The sequence below is a fragment of the Echinococcus granulosus genome (assembly GCF_000524195.1).
Source record: "Echinococcus granulosus chromosome Unknown EG_S00043, whole genome shotgun sequence".
Classification (NCBI taxonomy): Eukaryota; Metazoa; Platyhelminthes; class Cestoda; order Cyclophyllidea; family Taeniidae; genus Echinococcus; species Echinococcus granulosus.
The window spans coordinates 472,140-496,937 of NW_020170423.1; the positions used below are offsets into that span (position 1 = coordinate 472,140).

The 24,798-nt window shown below is 42.0% G+C and overlaps 4 protein-coding genes across 4 annotated transcripts; 1 reads left to right on the top strand and 3 right to left on the bottom strand. All coding sequences in view use genetic code 11, as the record gives it.

Moving 5' to 3' along the window:
• Positions 1–1,485: 1,485 nt before the first annotated feature.
• Positions 1,486–11,072, bottom strand: EGR_05663 (hypothetical protein; the record flags this gene model as incomplete). The annotated part of the gene is made up of 4 exons (XM_024494912.1): positions 1,486–2,045; positions 6,178–6,489; positions 8,629–8,779; positions 10,962–11,072. 4 exons carry the CDS (start codon positions 11,070–11,072, stop codon positions 1,486–1,488), a joined length of 1,134 nt encoding a protein of 377 aa, XP_024350709.1.
• A 7,025-nt stretch (positions 11,073–18,097) lies between these two features.
• Positions 18,098–19,216, bottom strand: EGR_05664 (Zinc finger protein 569; the record flags this gene model as incomplete). Its single annotated transcript, XM_024494913.1, has 1 exon — positions 18,098–19,216. One exon carries the CDS (start codon positions 19,214–19,216, stop codon positions 18,098–18,100), a length of 1,119 nt encoding a protein of 372 aa, XP_024350710.1.
• A 182-nt stretch (positions 19,217–19,398) lies between these two features.
• On the bottom strand, positions 19,399–22,464 carry EGR_05665 (Zinc finger protein 26; the record flags this gene model as incomplete). Its single annotated transcript, XM_024494914.1, has 1 exon — positions 19,399–22,464. The coding sequence occupies one exon, from the start codon at positions 22,462–22,464 to the stop codon at positions 19,399–19,401; it is 3,066 nt and encodes a 1,021-aa protein (XP_024350711.1).
• Positions 22,465–23,101: 637 nt separating this feature from the next.
• EGR_05666 (hypothetical protein) lies at positions 23,102–24,052 on the top strand (the record flags this gene model as incomplete). Its single annotated transcript, XM_024494915.1, has 4 exons — positions 23,102–23,160; positions 23,191–23,785; positions 23,852–23,888; positions 23,967–24,052. The coding sequence occupies 4 exons, from the start codon at positions 23,102–23,104 to the stop codon at positions 24,050–24,052; spliced, it is 777 nt and encodes a 258-aa protein (XP_024350712.1).
• Between the last annotated feature and the right edge of the window lie 746 nt (positions 24,053–24,798).

Genomic DNA, 24,798 nt, shown 5'->3' on the forward strand with positions numbered 1-24,798 from the left:
AGAGAAATGCATTCACAGATACCGATTCAGGGGCAAAATTATGCCCGATTGTAGAGTTTGTATGCATAGACAGCTAAATGTGGTTCCCTTCAACATTAGGTTTCCTCAAGGGTCGGTAGAAAGGCGATTCCACCTTGTTAAAGTAGGTGGAGATGGAGCGAGGCCATTTAGGGGTGCATGTTAAAGCGCGCCTTCTGAATTCCTAAAACAAAAACTTCATAAATGCGCTTCCATTTTGGTTTAAACTGCTAACACTTTTGGGAATGGGAAAACAGGCCGCTTGTGAGAGCCTTCGGCTCAAATTTATCATCACTTGCAGTGGGCTGCTGTGTTGCGGGCGAGAAAAAGTGGAATAATTTCCGAGCACTGAGGCTGCGCTCCTAGGGCGAAGACTGCAACGCCGTGGTCGCCAACTTTTCTGCCTGCTTGTCTCTGTGCAGTCCCGGGAAAGATTAACTACCTCATTGCGTGAGAGAGCATGTGAATGAGGGTGTGAGTGTGTGTGTGTGTGTGTGTATACATGGAGTGAGGAGGTTACAAATGGTCTCGTGGGCATCGGTAAAGCCGTGTCAACACGGTCATGCGGTGATGAGGCCACCAGTAGACATTTTCACCACATGGATCGCTTTTTTCTCACTCCCCCTCTTTTCAAATCTCTCTCCCCTCCTTAACGCGGACTCTGTGTTTCTAGCCCACCGAACTTTGTGTTCTACACTCCCCAGGTGTAGTTTTAAATCTCACGTGAGGGAGAGATAAGCCCGCATTCGGGCTGTTCTGCATTATTTTCTTTGATCTCATACCATCATCGTCATCGTGCGATTGGCATGAAATCTGTAACTCAAATGACGGTTTCGTGCGCTTTAGTTTAATTTTACACCGAATCAGCGTCGTACAACTCTCGATGTGGGTGCGATTAAAGGGCCTGAGCGAAAGAGCGCTTTTGCTGCCTCCTTGCCCATCGTTATCCACCAGTGAAACTGCTGACACTTCTAGCCAACCTTTCTATGCTTTTTGAAGGTGCCTCTGACAATGAGCTGAGCACTTGGTCCATTCCTAGGGGCAGTCTTAAAGAAAATGGGGCAGCTTAGAAATTTGTCCAAACACACACACACACACACACCAAAAGGGGTTTTAAAAAGAGTGCATCTAGTGCGCAAAAATCCTCCAATCCGTTTAATTCTACTCTGTACAAAAAACAAACATCTATTCTGAGTCAATGTCAAATCCATGTCGCGCTTTTTGTCGTAAGACCAGGCGGATAATCTCGGGTCGGCGGGTATCGTGGCCTACAATTTATTGTCACACATCTTCCACTCAGATATTATCTCCCTTACCGTTTTTGGGAGGAGTGTACAGTGCAATCTGTTTTGAAAGAGAAGGAAGTGAAATCTGTGTAAAGGTGATGAAGTGATCAATGTCACGCCTGTCAATTCGATTGTCATGAGATATATACATGAGAGCAGAGTAGAAGGGGATCGTGAAGTTTTAAAATATCTTCATCCGAAGCCAGCCATAGATTAGGAGGAGCAGAAATTGGCTGCCAAGTGGGCTAGGTTTGCACCCAACATTTGTCTCTGAATCCCTCCGTCTAGTGTTGTCTTGCGAATTCCTCTGCCATGCTGAGAAAGCCTCCGCTGAGCGAAATTGTGCCGAATAGGCTGCAACCACGGGCCGAAAGATGGTCTCATCCACTAAGCGGTTTTGAAACGCTCGCCAAATTTCATCTTCAGTGGTGCCCTCAATGGCGTCCCAGTCAATGACGATGCCCACTGAGGTGGAGATCAATTCGGGCAGCATGGATTCGAGGGAATCGCAGTACTGGGCACCACTTGCATTTGGTCGCACCATTTCAATGGAACAAGTGCCGGCAAAATCGTCAAGGCTTGCTAGACGATCACTGAAGCCATGAGTGCCTACTCGTAGCTCCAAAATGTGGATGTCCTCATAGTCCTTCTGCTCCTCCAACCTCCAAACTATGAAATGACGCTCAGGAGGTGTGTAGCTAGGCAGACGCTGACTGGTCACACGTCTTTTTACGCGACCGTCTGAAGCGAAAGACGGAGGACGTGTCAGTTGCAGTCACTAGGTCAGTAGGGGGGAGGGGGAGAATCGTAGAAGAAGGGTGAAATGGGAAGGGGGACGGGAATGGAACGTTAACACGAAGGGAGGGGTAAGAATGATGAGTGTATTTTAGCAATAGAATCTCATTTTAAAACCCGCAAACCCACTGACGTGCCTGTGGTTTAAAATGACAATAAAATGCGGCGACTTTCCAAGTCTTGCGTGTGGAAGCGGACCTTCTAGTCGGTCTCTGCCGCAAGCAGATTGAGGCAAAATTAATGGGTATTTGTGAGTGCATAATTCTTGCATAAAACTTCATCCCCCTCGTTCGCCTCACATACGAACAGACGTGATGCATTAAATCGCACTCTTTGGAGCAATATATCTTGCCAAATTCATGACTAGGACACTTTATTAGTGAAGTAGATGATACAAGTTGTAAATTTTACTATCATTATCATTTATATGGGTTGCATTATATGATAAATTCGAAATGTGGAAAAAACTGACAAAGTAGTTGCATTTCTTCCCACTATGGCAGCATTTAGTTGTTTATAAATCGGTACTTGATAGACACTTGATCAGCTTTTGAATGACGGGAAAAATATGGAAAGAAAAGCGGATTTACTTGTGCGGAAGCTCATGACACCTTCGCAGACACTTCGCCTCTCCCTCCATGTCAGCCGGTCTGATTTGAATTTAGCGAATATCGCGTGATAAAATACATAAAGCACACGCTTGATTGAAATGATTGTCTTGTCTAATAAGAGTCCCAAGTCACAGTTCAAAGCGTGCTAGACATTAAACCGACTCATTCATTCTAGAATTATAGAAAAATTTCATCACTTTATTTGTTTGAAGATTTGTTTTCGTATGTTAGTTTAGTATGGCTCTGTAAAACTACTTTTAGCATTAGGTTTATGTTTTATTTCCACATTTTTTGTCTTATAAATATTATGTATTCAGAGATTGATATCAATTAGATCTAGCCAAAAAGTCATTTTCATTCGTCTAAATTGTTTTCATGGTAATGGTTATAACATTCCGCCAATAGAGAGGGGCAAGGTGCAGAAAAATAGTAAGAGCATCAAAATAAATATTTTTGTTCTCATTAATAAAAATATAACAAAAAAAAGACAGGAGACAACAGCATCCGCAAAGTCCTATGGGTCTTCACTATATCTACTTTCACGGTCAGGCATGGTAAACCAAACGACTAAAATGAGCAAAAATTGAGGTGCCTTTTGCTAGACTTGTTCCATAACTAATTTTATAATACTTTTTATCAAGTATCACTTTAGAAGACAGCAGAATCACAACTAAAACACCAGCTCGTAATTCCAAGAAGCTCTTTCCTTGAAACCACCTTAGGTAGATTTTGACAAGCCTCACTCAGGTAAATTTAAAACAAAAGAGCAAATTTGGGGGAAAATGGTCCAGCAGACAAAGTGAGCAACTCTAATTCTTCTTCTTCCAACTGACAAATTACTCCTCTTTTTTACCCGTCACATCATTTAGACTTTGTTATTCGGTCTTACAAACGATGACCTATGAGAGACCCACCAACGTTTTGGAATGTCTCGAGTTGTAAGAAGCCTCAAAAAACATAAAAAACAAGTCTCTTCAGGGCGCACCGTGTTCAGTTGTTAAAATCTACGCATACCAGTAAAAGTACAGGACTCAGACGTAGCGCCTTAATATTTGGTACAAAATGCGGCCTTTGGTAATTTTTCATTTAGCCCATGTTAACAAATTTTGCGGAATAAGACCTTGTGTTTAAACGCTTAAAAAACAAAAAATATCAAAAGTATCAACCAAGTACTTGCCAAATTTTTTGCTAATAAGAGTTTTTGAGAGTTTGCCGCCTCTTTTGCGGGTTCCCATTTAAGGTAGTGATTGCCTGGCCTAGTAAACACGACTAATTTCTAATTGGTGCAAAAGTAAAGTCGAGACAATAGTAAACAGGTATTCCAAAAGAGGGTTATATTCAAAAAAAGCAGCGACTCTAACCCACAAGCTATTTAAAGGAAATCGCGTGGTTGTTTTATCCCTACTTCGGGCAAAATCCTTCCTTTTCTTATGCCTGTATACTGCCTCTCATATGCAGAAAGGAATTAGCAAGATCAAAACAAAACTAGTTACTCATTCAATAAATAAACTATACCAGATCTGGACTTTCCAATATTTCGGATAAATTTTTCTCGCTATATTGGTAGCTTCATTATTTATTTCAGGCAGAAAGGCTTTCACTCGTATTTTTGCTGAACTTTGCAGCACTCCATTTGCGATGCAGATCCACTTTCTTGTGCGATTGCATCTCTTAGTACCAAAAAAAGTTTAGCTGAAAAGATTTTTTGCATTGCATTCACCTTCAGCTTCCCTACGCTTGAAGTGCAAATACCCCGGTGGAGCATTCTCAATCACGTTCTCCTGATTTCAGCAGATAAGCAAAACTCTCTTGTTGACTTACCCAGCTACTTTAAAGTATTCACTCTGTAACATTTTTATCACCTAATATTTAAATTATTCGCCATAATATATATTGGAGCATAGAAACAAACTTATTCATTCTTCAAAGACTGATTACTGGAAAGCCGCTAAATTCCGTACTCTCATCAATAATCCTTCAAAATAATTTTTAGGGAAAAAAATGCCAATAGGTCCTGTTCTTTTAGGCGCGATTCCTTTTTGATTTGACATAAATCATATTCTATTATCCGAGGAATTATTGGCTCGCCCTCTATATGATGATTATTGTTCTTATTTTTCAACTATCTGCAATTGTTTCTTTTGTTTATTAAGATAAATACGGTTCTGTTTCTCTCTCTCGATGGTTTTTACAGTGATGGCACTTATTGTCAATGCTTCGCAAGCCATAGCCTTTTAACTCTCAATATTAATTAAGCAAACAAACAGGTAGAAAAGAATTTTATCTATAACTAATTTATACCGCTTTCTTAAAGTAGCTTCAAAAATGAGGGAGAGAATAGGGGAAAATAGATGTGCTTTGGTACTGGCTTTGAGGCATTTAAAGCTCAATAGAGAGACCACATCTGGACCGATGAAAGAATTCAAAGCATCAGATAGCAGTCTGGTCTTTGTATACGATTGTGTGATCTGGCAATAGTTGAATCCAATCGTAAAGCCACTTTTATCACCACCCTTTTGGCACCTAAAGCCCAAGTCACGTAGCTCCCATTCACTTGGGTACTACGCCGCGAGCTATGCGGTTTGCAAATATCAGTGGTGATAATATCGCACCCCTTTTTTAGCGCCTTTCAGCCTGTTCAGTGGCTTTCATTGAGATCACTCTTCCCCGACATTTTCAAATGTGGCGCACGAATTCCGCTGAGCTACGAGGCGGAATAACCTTGGAAGTTGTTTCTTGGTGTTCCGAACAGTCTACGTGTTACAACTCACTAGGTGGCCAGAGGATAAGCGTTCCTCTCTCCTCTCGCTATAGCATCCAACTTGGATGAAGTGATTTAAATGCACCCTTAGTAATGATGATAAATTAGGTTCACAGCCAGCTCTAACTGAGACCTTCTGGTGTTTTTTGTAGGCTCAAACAATCAAGTCTAGAAAAATAATTTATTTAGTGTAAAATGATTTGCTAGAAAGCAATTATAGCAAAAAATATTCAAAGAATGCTTATATGCACTGTTTGTTCAAAAACCAATCTTTTAGGGATTACCTAATCATATCAGGCGCAGTTATTTAGGTCAGACAAATTAATTTGTTATAAGAAACAACTTCAGGAAAATATTTTATTGTGAGGCGTATTTATCAGGGTAGGTTTTTGAAAAGAAGAAAGGACTTGTAACCCTTGAGAGTAAAGAAAATTTTAAAAGTTGTCAAATGCATCGTATCTGTCATGTTTGCACTGACACCTCTCTTACTTTCCTGGGCAATCCTTCTGTGCCAATTTAAAAACCAAAGTATATATCAACCGAAAATAAAAAGTGACTTTTTCCATGTTTGTTGATTTTTAAGGCAATGTATGCGTGGAATTTTAAGATAGCATACAATTTATTAAAGCAGATAAATTACACACTATTTTGAAACTCATATCTTTTTTCAAACAAACTTGTCAAAGTATTTGCTAAAACAACTCACTAGTGACAATATCTTCATTAATTTCGGGACTGAATCCTGGGGGTCCTCGGGGTCCAGCAGGTCCACGAAGGCCTCTGGGACCCTGCGGACCCCTTGCTGCCCGAACTGGAATACGGATCTTTCTGACCACTCCCAAGGGCTCGCTATCATTTGCTGTCATGTGTGAGGGCTGTGGAGCCGAGCATTCAACCTGTAGGTGGCATTCCGTCAAGGCAGTCTGTGACGTCCCGGCGCGTACTTTGGCCGACGTGGTCGAAGCGGTTTTGTAATCAAAGCTGGAGGTGTAAATGAGTGAAACTTGTAGAAGGGACGCTGTGACAAGGAAGTGGAGGTTGACTATGCACCACTTCATACTTCGTGCAATACGCCAACAGTTGTGTGCCCGTATGAGAGAGGGATAAGTAAGCAGCACTTCCAGTGAATTTCCTCACTCACCTATTGGCTGTCGCCCAGTTGTCGCAGCATTTGATTGGTCCACTCGACTGGGTGATGCGAGCTAGACCTTTTGAGGAGGTGTTGAGCTTAAAAGCCCTTTCTGTTATTTTGTATATATTTTGCGAGAGTGAAACTGCTCAAAAGCTAATTTTTTATTTCCAGTAACAAGAATTACCTAGACATTGCCTCTTTCCTTTTCTGTTACGAATAAGTCCAAATCACAATTTGTACGAATACGCTTTAAGAGTGCTAATGTAAACTTGCTCTCAATAATAAGGTAACAATTGCTCACTCATTCATGTTTATCAAATTCCATAATCGTTTGTTTTATCTTACTTTTGTCTTTTTTTAAGATCAAGGTAGGACATTTCAGAATTGTTTTCGCTACCTCTTCCCATATTCCAGAGCCGCCGCACTAAGCCATCTTCTAGTCCCCAATTGTATCCCAAAATCCCTTACTCAAACGTGATTTGAAATTCGGTCTTCTGCTTGTCTTGGAGGCCTTCAGTCTCCCCTTTTTTATGCACCATTTGTCATCCATACAGAATTGCCACTTCTTCAAATGTTAATGCAATTACATTATTTGAGTATCTATTTCTAAATTTTAAAGCTTATCGAATAGTTGGGCGATAAGAAGAAGGTAGTTTAAACTTTGAGAGGAAGAGAGGGAGAAGGAGGGTACCCCAATCCCGCAGAATCAGATCACCTGTTTCTGAATGGAAGCGATAAGTTTGGTGTACTTTCGAAGAAGCGGAAAAAGAAGACACTTGTCACCTCTCTTGACACTAAACATTCGTCTTGTTTGAGGCAAGTTTGTGTATGCAGTTTCCCCCAGTAGCTGAGTTGGGAAGCTGCGTCTTAAACGAGCATCAGTAGGCCTCGCTTGACAGTTACAGTGCTCTGGGTAATGGTTTTGGCTCGGTGATGACACATTAAAAACCTTGTTTATTTTGTTACTGGAGAAAATATTTAGGCTTAAGTTTTTTTGATATAAGGAAAAAAATTGTAGGCCATGGTAAATTCGTCAGGTTTACATAGCGGCCACCCTGATGGCGGCACCCAAGCCGGATGATGATATAGGGGTAAAACTTGTTCAGGAATGTTTTCATTCTTCACTGGTCTTGGTAATTAGTAAAAAAAAGCTTATTTTCAGATTTAAAAGGTTCTTCATTTTTATTTTATGCGGCCCTGTGACCGCTGGCTTTGGGGCAGCGGTGGCTACAAGGGCAAGAGATGACCCCCCCCCCCCTCCCTTATGACTCTTTACTACTTTAGAAATCAAAAATATCTTCAGTGCGCAGTCGTAATGCTCTAATTGCCTTTTTAACCCTCGATTTTGGTGGCCGGACACTTGGGTGCTCAGCCATTGTACCCTCGCCGGGCAGTCCCAGTAGCCCTTCATTCTTTGTGCCCTAGTATTGTGTCCTCTTTCTGCTTTAGCCAAAAATGGGAAGGTTAATTTATAAATCTTATGTGACAACGGCTTCTCCTTAAAGAGCTTGAAGATGAGCAGGACTGGTGAAGGTTAGATACCGCAAACGGGCAGTCTTCCCGAACAATGTAATATTCATCCCGCATATATTATGTCTTACAAATGGCTTTAGAACTTGTTCTAACTTATGAAAGCAGAAATGCCAATTTTTGCGCCGTACAGGTCCGACTTGACACATCCCAGCCAAATGGAGGAGGTATAATGAGCTACTGCTTCTCGGTAAAGATAATAAATTATTTTCATTTTGTTTTGCGCCGTTTCAAAGATCATTGCGCAGAAGCGAAGGGAGATGGTAGCTGTCCAAATTTGCATTATTTACAGTCCTGTATTGTCTGCTTCGGTAGATTGTGCCAGGAGGGTGCCTACACAAATTCTAATAGAAAATACATTTTTGTTGAGAGAAGAGTATTGTCCACGCTCCAGTTTCTCCTCAAACCTGTTATTTTACCAAATAAAATGATCCAAAATGGAGATGCGATTTCACACAGGCATGTTAGTCTATAGAGAAATGAAACAGGGCTTACAAGTATTGACAGGTCTATCCACAAATGAATGCAAAATTTCAAGCCCAAAGATGGCTGTCACGGTGTGCCCGAGGGTGTTTCTCCCCACCGCACCGAATAAATTGCGGTGGTTGACGTGGGAGGCTGGCCAATCGGAGCGCCGGGGTCGACGCTCAAAGGGCAGGGGGGCATTTAATACCGTAAGGGTTCAACTTAACCCTTCATTTTGGTATTGCCAGCACTTAAGGCTCCTCCTCCGGGTCATACCCTAATGTTGTGACTCCTTTCTGTCGTCAGATATGACTTGAACAAAATTTTTCAGGATTTAAGTAGTATATTCATTTTCATCAAATAAGACTGGCAGTTTGGGGTCTTTGTTCACTTTCAAAAATAGCTGCCAAAAAATCACTGTCTGATTAGCCTTGACATGCCAAAACTCTCATTAACTCACTTGTAATCTATCCTCAATTCCGCTTCTGAGAAAGTAAAACCTGTTTTTGAAGGTGATGAAGTTGGACAGGCCATGCGTCCCTCCCCAAAGTTAACATGATGAATCCAGATTAACGCTACTGTAATAATTTATGTAGCACTAAATCTACTCTCTCCCTGAAACATTCAGCTTAGGAAATTAAACACGAAAAATATTTGTTGCTATGGTAACTAATTTGTGGATTTATTAGTAGTATGTGAAATCATTAATACTATTGAGAGATTAGTGATGGGGATCTGCACCTATCAATTATTAAAAGTTGCCTTCAGTCAAAACACAAAATTCTTCTGCTAAAAAGTTCCTCACCTCCACGGAGGTGAGACGGAGTAAACAAACTTTTCCATTCAACTGATTGGCCGGGCCACTTGAAAGAGGCATCGCGTGAACCCCTTAAATTTTGTCCCTAAAAGAGATGTAATTTCAAGGACTATTCCTTGTCACATATGACCTAAGCTTTTTACATTTTCCAGTGAAGATTATTTGTAATACGTAAAGAGCATCCTTCGCCAGTCAACCACCTCTCACTGCCTAAAAGCCTCGCTAATTTGTTTACGCCTTCACAGATTCACCTGTCAAGTCATTTCAGCCTTACAAGAAACCACGTCTTCAGAACTGTCTGCGATCACTTTACTGGTTAAAATAATTTAATTGGGAGTGCACTCTAATCAGGGAGAAAAGACTATTTTTTTTCGTCCTCATCTAATGGACTATTCAGCCTGACTTCAGCTCGTCCATTGAAGCAACCACGAAGTGTGGGAAGATGGAGCATAGCTAAAATTAAAAGCGATCCGTCTCCTAGAGTGTTGTCGTATTTTTATCTGACAATCAAAAATTCTTGTGCGAGAATTGTTTTTTTCCCTCAAGCAGCTGAACTAATGTTGAGATTTTGAAATGCTTCGAAGCGCTCCCCTTAGTGTGCCAAAGGGTGGCATGACAACCTGCAGATAATGCAAAACCGCCTATTATTTTAGCATTTTACATCAAAATTAAGATAAAACTGTTTAAAAATAGGTAAATAATGAGGGCTTTACCATGAATGTGGATGGGCTCTGTTTTACTTGGGGAGGAGGACCATCGCTGTAACTAACCAATCAACTCTAAGCATCCCCGACCTCGGAAGGTGGGAGAGGTAAGGGGATAGGAAGTTTAAAACAAATCGTGGTCTCTTTAATCATTCTTCCCCACCAAATACATATAGTCGCTGATGGTGTGTTTGAAAGCGCTCTAACTTTATAATGTGATATCATGGATATAAGAAAATCTCAAGTTATCCTGACAAAGATAATAACTAAATAGTTTTTGGCTTTATTAAAGCCTACCACTCTAGACTAGAGTTGATAATCTTAATTTTGTTCACCGCTGAGGTGGAATTTCACCACACTTTCTTAGAGGAATTAAAGGGGAATCGACCGCATTGCTCCAACACCTGCATTACCAAACTGACCATTGCGACCTCTGCTGTTGCTGCTTAAAAAAAAACCAAAAACGCAATTCCCTTTAAACTGGAAACAGTGCACATCTATTTTATTACTTTAAACTCAAACGCCTTGTTTGCGGCACGAACCAGTGCAAACAGACAACTACCGTCACATATGTGTGACGCTAGTGAAAAGCTTGTATAGATATGTTGCAGTAGTTCTAGTTGGATGCGCATTTAATTACTTCCTGTTTTAACTTATTGACAGTAATTGAGAGGTAAACTTGTAAATTAAAGTAACCGCTGTATTATTCGACTTCTCCTCTTCACACCATTTAAGACGTATTCGTGGGGTCTAGCGCGAATTGAAAATGCGTGGGAGAAACAAGCAAGTCGGTAGGCAAGCACGAGTAGTTTGACGTGTGGACATGTCTTTGGAAATGTTACATTCTCATCGGCCTTCTCGCACACGCCTGGGGCAGGTCCACTCGGCTTGACTTTGTTATCTTCTGCGCCAGAGGTGTCCAGAATTCGGCTATCACAGTGCGAGCTTTCCATTAAATCGGACACGCAAAGTATAAATTAATCAAATTAGGGACAACGAGAGAGAGAACGAGAGAGAGGGAGAGTGTGAGAATGGAAGTAGGTGAGTGAGTGAGAGCACCACCAGAGTCATTTACAGTGAATTAAAGTAGATTTAGAGAAAGCGAAATCGTGTTTGTGTTTAATATGTGTGTGCTTTGCTGCCAGTTTATGAACCCCCAAATGAGCACATTTTAGACCTCAAAAATTGCCTTTCATTGCGCTATATCAAAGAAACAACTTTTAGTCCTCTTAAGAGGGCTTGAATGCATTTAAAGGTAAACTTCCCTAAAGGAACCATAAAATAGCTTTGTGTAAGGAGGCGACCAAGGTGAAGGAATTTATAAAACCTTATTTATATGTACTGATTAAATTGCCAACCCTATGAAAATACCTAGATTGCAATTAACTTCCTTCTTAAATGCATCCGCTTAACTCTTCCATTTTGCCTGCAAAATGCATGGGAGAAATTATTGCAATATCTGCCTCCTTAAATTCCATAATAATAAAGACCATTTGCTCACTCCTGAAGTTAACTTAAAACAAACACTTGCATGTACATTTAGAGACAAAACGCCAATGTCCAATGTAAGAGTTACTACTTTTGTTTAAAATTTTACTATTTTAAACTCATCTTCATTTGCTATTTAAATGAATTGGAGTAGAAATCTGACCTAGGGAAGATGGATGCGGAGGGCATTTGAATGCCATACTACGGTTATTTTCAGCCCTCTAATTTCCACACTTTCTTTTCACACTTAAATTCCGCTTATTTGCGTCATGCGATCCGCCACTCCTTCAAAATACATAAATCATAACTAAAATCGGTTCCGAAGTTTTTTTCCAAAATAGATTGCATGTCGAAGAGCATAAAAAGAGGGAGTTGTTTCCTTCCAAGTGAAGAAAAAAAGCCCAATTACGCAACCAGGTAATTGCAATCCACCGACCTTTAATTGCTACGGTAGGGCTCCAAACAATTAAAATACCGCCATATGTTTAGTACTGAGGACAGACTGTTCCATTCAATCGGACATTTGGAAGAATCTAAAATCTTGAGACCGACACGCAACTCTCACTTACGACAGAAATGCGCGTTTTGTTATTGTGTTTAGTAAGTTTAATTTTTTAAAGATGTTTGTAGTTCATGAGGCATTGCGATCTTACCTCGCCTCAATAAATCCCTACTTAGGCTCATTCATCTATTGCCCCTTGTCTCTGCACGCTTTTTGAGGGATTGGTCAAGAATGACCAAAAATGATTAAACACTAACAGCCTTTAACATTTAATTTTATGGCAGAAATAAGAAAAAAAATTCCAAGTTAACCTAAAGCTTGCACATTAATTTTGCTGCTTCCACTTGAATATCCACAAGTAATCTAGGAGGCAACCACTTATCCCCTTTTTGAAATTTAATGTGAAAAAAATAAACTTTTTTGTAAACAGCATAATACGTTAGATTAGGTTAAAATGTATCAACTTATTAAATTTAGCAACTTCAGTTATTTTAGTCATAAGCTCGCCTCCCGTCGTGTTCCTCCAAGCGCAAAGATCTAGAGCGACCGTTTTTTGCAAGAGAGTATTTTCTTAAGTGACAGTTTGGAGATGGAAAATGGGGAGGGTTGGGGCAGAGAGGGGGATGAGAAACAATCGCCCACATAGGACGTGCGGTTTCGTCCGAATACCCTCGGGCATATAATTGATTGACGATCAAATGTAGAGCCTATCAAAAAAATGAGCGCATGCTCTCCCTTCACAGGCAAGATCTCTGCCTGGAAATGCTGACCATAGTGATTGACATACTCCATTTGCGTGATTCGAAGCAGAAAGGAAAAAGAATATGGGGAAAGAATTTCGGTGAATTCATTACCCATCAAGTGGCTTCAACCAGAAACTGTGAGAGATTACGTGGTCTATTATTTCTAGAATAAGCTCATTTCTGCATGGATGAGTATGAGAAAAATATATGAAGTTATTGAAGAAAAGAAGGAAAGCGGTTGAGTGGAAAACGCATTCCTTTTAGACATATTGTTCTGCTGCATTCACAAACCCTAGCACTGTGTTTAAGTAAGCCCTGAGAATCTCCCAGATGGAAGTATTTGCCAGCTCCACTGAACTGTCCCACAGCCTCCAGCCTCCAAAGGCTGCACATTCTCCGGCACTCCTTCCCAGTTCAGTGTGATTTGTTTCTTTCTGGCCTTGTCATATTCCTTTCTGCAAAGCAGAGAACTCTAGTCTGCCTTGCCCAAGCAGATTTGGACATAACGTGGTGTAGCATTTAACTCTTCCGAACCGGCCAAAATCGGGATTGCTGTATGGTGTTCGAGCTGTGTCACCTCTTCAAAATCGCAAATTGTCGCAATTTTAAATGATGGGTTGTGCTGCGTCTATCATCCACACAGTAAGATTCATTTCTGGTATCCTTAATTGTCTCATCAAAAATCACAATATTTCAAACGCTAAAAACCGTCCTTTTTTAAATCTTCTTTAAAGTTGACCTAGCTGTTTTCTGGGAAAGCTAAATATGTGGTCTTTACGGTGGTTATTTGATCTGTTAACGGGTAGTAAGGGAGGAAATACTAGGCCTAACGTTGTTTCATCGTCTTTGCCAAAGGTGATTCGATGTAGCCCATTTGACTATTTTCAGCTCAAAGTGGCTGTAAATAAGCCCGACTCAAGCTTATAAGGTTCTCACCTGCTTTGCATCCACTTGAACACTTCACGAAATTAAGTTTATGCAGAGAGGCTAAAGGCGAATTTGGAAAATCCGCGTTGGTGATTTATAACAAGGTAGCCGAAATCCCAAAGGAGGTGGATTATGAGGATTCTTTGTAAAAGTTTGTAATCAGACAAGGGCGTTTATTCGTGCCGTCGAAATGGTCAAGTAAAGCATTCTGATACTTTGTAATCTCATAGATTAAAACTACTAGATAATGTTTTATTCAAAGAATTTCATCCATGGAGCGTCCAAATAACAAGGAGACTTGCATCTACACACACGCCTTAAAAGGCATGTCGTTGTTGCAGTACTAAACGCAGTAGGAGTTGGCGAGGCCATCCCATCACATGACCTTGACCTTAATTGAGATGCCCGGCAGGCGTTACTGATGGAAGATGCATGCGGGAAACAAATTGGGCACATAGTCCAAGTTTCTTATTCACGAGGACTTCAAGTGCGGTGCACAACGATAATGTAATGCTCTGGGGCACTGATATATACCTAAATGGTAGAAACGTTTTAAAGTCGACAGCTCTAACGCTTGTCAGCAGCTATCTGAACCACGGTGGATTTCCTGCCTGCAATACACATTCAAGTTCTGTTAACGAGCGCAACGCCTGCCCGATCCTGGACGCCTGGATGACGTAAGAGTTGGCTTGTGGAGAAACGAACCAAGCTGTGGGAATAATGAACATGGCACAGCGCAACAACATCGTCATAAAAATTTACGACTATTGGCGATTTTGAAGAGTTTGCACGAGACGAGCACCACACAGCTTCCCGACTTTGGTCAGTTCAGAAGAGTTGAATGCTGCACCAGGTCCCGCCAAATTGTGACTAAACACGGCAGGTCAAAGTTCCCTGCATCACATTAATGAATGTGATGAGATCAGAATGGAGCATATCAATCCGAGGTTAGTTTAAACGCATGTATTCAAATCCTCGATGAGTGTAAATCCTTTGGCTCACTGCTACTTTTCCCTCATTTTGAACCTCCACATAAGAATGTGGTCGTTAATCCTAATGGAAACGATGCCAATTTGTCTGCTTTGCGAATTAATCTTAACTCGAAATATCTATGGACTATGGAGAAGGTGGAGCAAGTGATAGCACGACCTACCGTCTTGAAGCAAATGGTCTGAACAATTCGATTTTGGCTATGAATAACTCTCCTCCTGCTTCGAATGGAGGATTTCCTTGCTTTATTGTGTCAAAATCCATTCTTTGCCGTATTTGACGCGAGTGTTGATGGTGGTAGTGCGATAAGTGGTCTACAATTAAATCAACCGTAAAGGGGAAGCTGCAGAACCCAGGCAAGTGGATCACATGGCCAGGAATTGATTAACCGAAAACAATTAATTTCAAAGACCACAAATTTATTGTTTAACCCTACCTAGCTTCATAAAATGCAAGTTTTAATCGGTAACTGACTGAATTGTAGTGAGTAATGCCTTTCGTAATACGAGGAATACACAACTGGCTACCTCTAACCTCCAAACTCACTTATAAGGCACTCGCAAAATTCTATAACCACAAGTCAATGCCTGCTTCCTGTGTGCATGCGGTAGACCACAAATTGATTTGTTCACTTCCAAAAATCCTAACAATTACAGATGAAGCCTATATATCTAAACCAACAAGAAGCTGAGCAAAATAAATCCATCTTTTATTCTTCATCAAGCATTTAGAAGAAACCCCTGCTGACATTCTTACGGGTAGCTCAAGCGCCTTACACTAGCACAAACTTTGCCTGTGGGATTATATACATTTTAGAATGGGGGGTAAGGGGAGCCTCACCCCCATCATCCATAGGCCTCGACGACACTTCCCCAACCTGCAAATGACTACCCCCACTTTTTGGCATCAGACAGTTAGGACGAAAGCCTAAAGTAGGAACAGGGGTGGTTAGCACCACCTGCTTTGCTTCTAGAAGCAAACTGAAGCATAATAATGAGCTGTTCAGCGTGAAGATTTCAAGTTGAGGACTGGCAACAATAAAATTGTTTCATCTCCCCCTAAACTGCTATATTTTTGATTAACCTTACATCCGCCGACTAATTTTGCTACGTCTTTTTCCAAAAGCTGTACTCTTTTAGTGATTCTATTCATTGTGTATCGTGGTCGTAGAAGATGAAGCCTCGTTCGATTAAGTTACACCTACCAAGGAAGGTTCTGTCATCTCATTTGTACGGTAAAACAACAAAGGCCAAGCATCACATTTTTCGGGATTATGCATTTGTCTTTAAATTAAGAGATTTTAGCTGAACATCTAATTAAAACTTAAGAATTCAATCTAGAATGACTGCACCGAGAAAGACAAAAAGCGGAAGTCTAGTGGCTCGATGTTAGCGGTAACTGCGACGCCCAGTAGCATTTGTGAACACCTTAATAAGAGGTTTAATTCTCAATCCTTCCCTGGAAACTGACTGTTTTAGATACATTTAAGCACAAAGGGTATCTATGGCTGCCAGCATTTTTTATGAATGGGGGCTGCAATGAGGAGCCCTCAAATCAGTAAATGGCGTGACTGTAAGCGTCATCTACAAACCGTGATTGGTTTATGCTATCTCCTCATTGCCTACGATCTCTATTAACTTGTCATCGTTGTGAAGCGCAGCCTATAGGCGCAAAGCCAATGCGACAACCGAGTTGGCTTGCCATAAACTGCCGGTCTGGAGTGAAACCCCAGCATATGTAAATACATGCGTGTGGGTGTGCCTAGTGGGATCCTTACAAAAGCCCATGTGCAGAAAGTGAATAACGCGTAAGTCAAGTTGTAGAAGCATATCTAAAGCAACTCGAAAAGCTAAACCAACTTCATTAACGATTTATCACGCGGATGTCAGGAGATGCACTCTTTTGGGTGTCATCTTTGATTGGCGTGAACTTATCCCTTCCTGGCGAGACTAACTACCTCACTTCATTTTATATTTATCTCGCCTAATTCAAGTGTAGATCCATAGTTGTGCGACCTCTTCATTTCTTTCACCGGCCATTTGTTAATCCAATTCAAATCGCACAGAATGAGCGATACATAGTGGTGACACACTAACTAACCGCATCACAACTGCTGTTCATCCACCTCTTACATCCCGCCATTATTCCCAAAGTCCCCTGAGATGGAGAAATTACCGCTAAACACGGCACTTTTACCCATGTTTTGCTTCTACTGACTTATTCATAAAGCTCCAAAAGCGCCTGCAAATTATAGTGACAGGAGAAAATAAACAAACACCTGGAGCGTATGAGGGTAAAATTGTCAGTATAATTCAAAATAAATTTGCAGACGGTGCTTGAATGGCGCTAAGTCAGTTAGGGTAATAACCATAACATCACACATTACTCTACAAAATCCCCTTTGCGTGACAAAAAAGGGGCTGGAAATCAACTTTCCCTCTCTCCTCGTGCGAGTAGCTGGTATCACCTCAAGTGTGGGTAAAGGACGATTTTTTCCAGTACTTTCCCCCTCCCATTCTCTCTCTCCTCTTGCTGCCTTCCCTGTCAGAGGAAGAGGGGGAAATGTGAGGACTGTGAGCAGAAGAAAAGAGTTGATGGATAGGTACAATCAAGCATAGATTAAAAAGCCTCGACCCACCGCAAAGCTGGGAGCGGTTGGCAATCTAGTCCAAATAGAGTCAGATCAACTTAAGTCATTCTGCATGGTCCTTGATTGTTCCTAATACACAAGAATGTTATTTGACGTCTTGTTTTATTCAATCAGTTAATATATGGCAATACACAGTGATGGATTTAAAGCCAGGAATAAACTAGGAGTAGGTATTTAAATATTCCCATCTTGCTCTGGAGCCACCAGGTCCGATTCCTTACCTATCTAGCATAATAAAACTAACCTATGCAATATTTTTGACACCATTCCCCTTCAACAACTAAATTTAAACCATTAAGACTTATCGGAATAATCTAGTTGGTTCACTCTGAAGCACAGTCATTACTGAATTTGAAATTGTAAAACACGTTACTGGATTGTCATTCCATTTTTTTATGCTTCTGACAGGCCTTTGTCAAAAGCCGTGAGAGACATCCGTTCCCGAGACACAACACAAGTAACAGCCGAAATCCCAACCCAATTTCCTACAGACTGCCGACCACTGTTTATTTTGAGTCAAGTTAGCTGAAATCTCACAATTAAATTCACCTACTGAAAACCATTTCAGTAGCAACCACCACCACCACCTGACGCAAGAACGAATAGTTTCTGCCGCAAATCATTCAAATCAATAAGCAACGCATATAAAAAAAGCAATACAAAAAAGGACGAATTGCTCTAAGGGGGTGTCGCTGTATCACCACCTCTTGTCGAGTGCCCATGTACCCGCGCCATGTGACGAAGCATGTTGCTGCGCACAAAGAAGGCGACTCCACAGACTCGGCACTTGAAGCGCCGTCCCGACTCCTCGTGTATGCGTCGGTGGATACGCAGACTACCACTCTGCGAAAACCGTGCATCACATACCTCGCATACAAAGGGTCGCTCGTTCGAATGCACTCGTTCGTGGCGCCTCAAATCTGTAGGTCGGGTGAACACCTTAGTGCAGGTGGAGCAGACGTAGGGACCACGACGAGTTTCGCTAGAACCCTCAGAAGTGTTCTCTCTTTCCAATTGGTGCAAAGTGCGTGGAAACACTGTCTGTGCGGGACATTTGTGAATTGAGAAAGCTTTGCTAGTTGTGAAGCTCTCCTGACAGTTTTTACACTGCCAGAGACTGATGTAGCTCGAGGAAGTACCCGCTTTGTCGTCTAGTTTGATATACTTCTGGGATAAGGTGGAAGTTCGGGGAGGGGCAGGAGCAGGTTGAATATCATCAGTGAGAAGGTCCTTAAATCCACTAGACTGTGGTAAATTGATAAGGTAGGGAGTGAAGTCGAAAGACGACGGCTCCGCCGGTGTGGCGTCAAGGTTGGTGCGTGGTTCCGTGGGGCGTTTCTGACACACACAGAGGTGGCGCTTGCGCTGGATGGGAGTGCGAAAGGATAGGGAACAGTGCGGACAGGCGTAGGTTTTGGTACCGGTGTGAATACGCATGTGTGAGTGGAGACTGCTAGTACTGCCGCAGATGGCACCGCATAAGTGGCAGGTGAGCGAATCGGCAGTGGTGGAGGTGGTGGAGAGGAAACGACGAGAGCGCGGACGGCCGGAGAGGAAGGCGGTGGCCCATGCCGCCCCCTCGGCGCCATGCAAACGAGTCGCATGGGCTAGCAAACGACGGGGTAGAATGAACCGACGGTTGCAGAACTTGCAGCTGTATGGACGAACTCCCGTATGCAGGAACATGTGCCTATGCAAGTCGGAGCTGCGTTGAAAGCGAAAAGAACAAACTGTGCAGACATGAGGTCGTTCTTTTGAAGAAGTGGATGGACCCTCCACCAACCTTCTGCTTCCCATTGGATAACTCCTCGAATCTCGTTCACAGGCCGCCTGTGAAGAAAGGATCACTCAAAAGCATGACTGAACAGACAACAAAATTGCTTTAGGGTAAATTCTAATTATAATTCTCCTACCCAACTAGAGAAAAATGAGCATATGTTAAGGTCAAGTAAAAAGCAGCAAAGTAATGAGAAGAAGTTTCACACCTCGTATAGCAATCTCTCAGATAGACTTGACTCGGCCGTGGGTTGGCTCTGTATGATCTTTTGCACTTCTTCTGCCGGCAACTCGAAGTGCGTTTTCTTCGGTTGCGCAGATCGTCTGCTACAAGCTGGCGCCTGGACAGACTCCACAGTCACCACCTCCTCCAACACCGGTTGGTGTTGGTAGACATTCGGTGTAGTCAACTCTGCTACATGCGCCTCCAAATGATTGAGCTCTGCAAAGACCAAATTGCAGTGAGTGCAGTAGAACCGCGCACAACCGATCATCGCATCTTCCAACAGCGCGTCCATCCGGTGGAAGGCATTTTGCCCGCAAGCGCTACACGGAACGGATTCTCCCGCGTCCAGCCGACTTGTTCCACATGCCAAACAGACACTATAATGTGTAGATGTGCCGTGCGTAATGACATGAGTAGATAGCGCCACGCTGCTATCGAACCGCGCCGCGCATTGGCAACAACCAAAAAAATCTGCGAGGCCTGCTTGTTGATCTAGACCCTCCTGTGTTGACGATGATGGAGGATGAGGTGCTGGTGGTGGTAAGGGAGGAGGAGGTTCCGTTGCTATTGTCACTTCAGTGTTGAAATCTAACGCTGAGTTGGCTTCTTGGACAAAATCGACCATAGGCTGATAGTCTGTATCGAAGGCCGGTGCATCGACAAAACTGGCCTGGTCGCTGTAGAATACACTCTGATTGTAACTATCCAGATTATCAAGGGTAGAACCCTGGGGGAGGAGGAACATGTCGCCTGACTGGAAGCCCTCTCCCAGAACAAATGATTGGTCCACTGGAAGAATCTGCGTATCTGTGAGTTGTCCTTGAACTGGATCCGGAGGCACGATTATCACGGAGGGCTGAGGCACCTCAGGAATATGGGACTCCGGTTCAGATAACCAAACTACCTCTTGACTCAGCTGCTCAGTGAAAGAAGTAGGAGGAAATTGATGGGCTTCTGTGAGTTGAATTATCTCTACCGGAATGTTAGAAGCATCGACTGGGTCGATCGAAAACTCAGTTGGAGGTACTGGTTTTAGACTGATTCGACGCTGCAGACTGAGAGGTAGGTCGTAGCGAAGAATAATGCGGATTTTCAACTTTCTTAAACCATGCTTTAGTCGCATGTGACGTCTGCACAGAATACCACTGACGAAACGACGATCGCATTTCTCGCAAACAAATGCATCCGCCAAAAAGTGGGTCACGAAATGCAACTTGGCACTGCGCGCAGATGTAAAGAGTTTGGAGCACCAGGGACAGCAGGAGCAAGGCTGTGAAGTGTTGAGCAATAGACCAATAGCATTCAGCTTATCTAAGTGACGTTTGCGAATACAGGCATGATCCTTTCTGTGCCGGAATAAGGCCGCTCCACTGTGGGATCTGAAATTACAGAATGAGCAATAACAGGTTGGTTTTTCTGAGTAGGGCCTGAGAGCCTCCTCAGCATCGGATTCCAGGAGGTGGATAAAGTTGAGACCACCTTTAGATTTCTTCACAGACTTTTGGGCAAGGTGATGGGCCAATCTCCTTTTGAACCCCATAGCATAAGACTTGGAGATTTTCCGCCTTTTGAGGTGCAAAAGTTCGTGTGAGCAATACATAGAAGGGCTGGGAAATGTTAAGAAGCAATAGCGACAGGCACACCGCCTGCCCGTGTAGCCAGCAAACATGGATAAAAAGAGGTAGAAAGAAGAGAGTATGGAGTATGAAAGACACCCATAAGCCACGATGAATGAATGCAATTCTTGGCTTTGTTGGATATTGACTACCGGTTTGGCCAGTTTGCTATGATATCTCGAAAGGTGAACATCAAGATTCTGCTTGAAGGTGAACTTCTTTTGACAGAAGGGACACGAGAGCTTTTTCGCCGCATTATGGATAGCCATATGAGTGTCCACTGAGCCCTTTTGCGTGAAGGATTTAGAACAAATTGGACAAGAGAATGGTTTCACGCCCAAGTGTGTCAAGACGTGCGCTTTGGTTGTAGTCATTGAGGAGAGTTTCTTTTTACAAATTTCACACTGAAAGAGTTGTTTCTTTTTCGATATGAAAATTTTCTTCACGTGCTGGGTGTAGTCAATTTGCTCAACCTGAGGCGAAGGCACGGGATCTGGTGCAGGAGGCGCGTGACGCCTTTTGTGCTTAGAGGCTGTGGCTATCTCCCTGATAAATGTCGATGCCTTGACTTTGCAGTTGCGTCCATGGGGTTGAGAAGTGGGTGGCTCCGGTGATATATGCGTCTGAGAGGTAGATAAAGGTTCTGAATTATCCGTCTGCCTCTTAGGATGATTGTGTTTATAATGTATACGAAGCTGAGTCAAAGATGAATGGTTAACCCCACAAAGTCTACATCGATACTGATTTGACGGCATCGGAATAATCTGTTCCTCGGTGTCATGGACAGCCGTCGGACAGGAAATTTGTGTTTGACAATTCGAACAAACTTGGTCATTTCGAAGTAAGTGTAACGATAAATGACTTTTAAATGCAGATATCCTTGAGCACTTTTTGCCGCAAATCTGACATTTAATTTCATCTAGAGCACTCAATGATGCGTGTTGAAGTATTTTATGCAGATATAATTGGCATTCACAGTTGGCAGACTCACCGCATTCCGGACACCGCAAGTCAACGGCAGTTTCAGGAAAGACAGCGGAGGCGCCAGGCGTTGCCTGTAAAGCAAATCCAATGTCCGTGTTGCCAGCGCCACCGACTTCGGCAGATTCCAAATCTGCAAGCCAAGCGCCTTTGGTAAAATCGTTTGGTGTGATTTCTTGTGGAACAGCATTCAGGTACACTATCTCTCTCAAAACATGGCAGTTGTCTGGGTCTATAAGGTGATACATCGGATATTCGTCTCCCCTAAGGTTCCCACTGGCGTTACTCATATATCCCAGTGGCTCTTGAAAGCTGTCGAAACCATCAAGGGCGTATATGGCAGTGTCTTCATGGGAAGTAGCAGGAATTGGGATTGATAAAGCATTTCGTTGAGTTTCATTGGCACTTGCGTTAGAAGAACGTGTACGCGTGGGATCTCCGTACATTTAACAGCCGCATAAATTCAGGCACTGTAAAAAGCAGCTAAAACACACGAAAAGTGCTACTTTGATTAGTAGTTCCAACGAAATCACAAAAACGCAACCTAATAAAACAATTGCGACTTGATGAATGTCATAGCATTTAGGAACACTTTTTCGTCTTTTTATGCTCTTCACTAAATAAACACAATTTTGGCAGTGAATTATTTCGAATGCTAAACATAAAACTTGCGCACTGTCTTATCAACAATAAATGCTAAAACAAAACTCAATGCTTGCTGATCAATGCATTTATGACTTTCAAGACAATTTTATAGCCTTATTTGTAAGAGGTCTAGTCTAAAATAGCCTTTTTTAAAACAACCCTCTTATTGTAGTCAACGGGTTTTATAACTTAAAAAGTGAATCCATTTACGCCGTAGTTTATTTTGTGTATGTTTTATTAGTTCATTAGATGCATGAGTGGTGACCAATTTATAGACAAAATAAGTTTTGGGATCCATGGATTTAACCTTTGAGCACCAAAATCAGTTCGACTGGTGGTTTTACCTAGCTTCCATTCTAACTACCTTAGTGTTTTGAATGCACTCATATTGATGAAGCCAATTTGTTTAAATATATGCAATCTTGTGCCCTTTCTGAAATGGTCGCCCCAAACAGTGAGTTTGGAATTCGACCATGTGCTGTACTATTGAATAATGAGTAAGTTTTATCTCCCTATTTACCTTCAAGTGATGTTGTAAATTATGAACTTCAACAGAAAAAGTACTACTTCCTTGCTGGAGTCGACCTTCGGTGCGGACAATCAACTGATAAAAATGTCAATGAAAAATCAAAGAAAGGTCTCCGTATCCCTGACCATAAAACCAAATCTTACCATGTTAAAAAACGAAAACGTGAGCGTGATATGTTTTACCGCCGTTCCATTCGTTTATCCCGTCAAGGCTTCCTTAATCACAGACGTGGCACGCGCCACAGTGTCTACTTCAAACTGCGTCGACATTTGATTGAAAACTTCCGGGCGGGCTTGGTGACTAAAATTTCATGCAACAATTGCTATGTTAAATTAACACCTTTGGATTTATCGAACTACATATATACTGATTCCTCTGATACCGCCACTATTAGTACTGACGGTGGCAGTGAGGGCATTGCGAACGACTCTACTTCTTCACAATCATCAACAATATCATCAGCCGATGAGGACGTGGGCCCTCAAATTCGCTTTGGAAGGAGCCTCCAAATAGCCCTCCCTCCGCTTCCTATTCACGTTCTAGATCAGCGTCCGGCTTCGGCGTCCTTTATGCGCGGTCGTACCTTCGAGTACGTGATATTGTTTCCCATCCGGTTTAAAGCCCACAAATCCTCATCCCATGCATTTTTAATTCTTTAGTGTTTCAAAGTTAGATCAGGATCGCAGTCGTTAATTGGTATGTCTAAGGTTTATTTGTTTTGCGTATTCTATCTGTAGTAGAGTCTTCGGTGAATGTTGTCGTTTCTCTTTTTAGGTATTTCTGGGGTTAAACGTGGTGCAATGCTACTGTTCAATTTTTTATACGCACTGCTTTTATCGTATTTGGACAATATTATTTAAATCGATGCAAAGTTATTTTCACAATTATATATTTTTCCACGATTTCTCATTTACTGGCGAAGTCATTATTCTGAAGATTCTTATGCAATTTGGCTCTTCTTGCATCTTTGTGTACATTAGAGGGTTTAGTTTTATATCTGCGTCTCACTGTTGTTAATTTCAGAAGGGTCTTTGTGGTTCTAAAGTTTTTTTTTTGTATGCGTTGATCTTTCGATGAATTTATGCCTCACTCTTCCAAATGGTGATTCCTGTGCCGTACAAGCTTAAAAATAGGTTGCAGATGTTCTGAAACATTCTTATTTCTGCATATTATCTCCTGTGATGTGTTTGACAGTCTGCGAATATTCCTTCCCCTGGAAGATGTCAACGTGGTATGTTCAAAAGTTCAACCTACCGAAAGGATCGGCTTTTGTAAATGGGTTTGATTTTTGCCTCCACTGGGTTTTTACCACTGCAACGGAATTTGGTTGATTGTACTGTGTGGTTATTAGCTGGACTGAGATGTTTCAGATTTGGAAATCGTTGTTTCGCTAGGCTTACGCTCTTTTACCGTTTCGATCAGATCAATGTTTTTTTTTCCTAATAATGATTTCTGCGATCTCTCCTTCATATTCCGTTATGCTTCACATTTGATTTTGGTTTCAAATCTCGAAGCCCCTACTGTATGTTTAACACGTTCACCATCGGGAAATTCGACCCCTACAGCTTAGAGATTGTGTTATTTTCGTGACATTAATACCTGCATT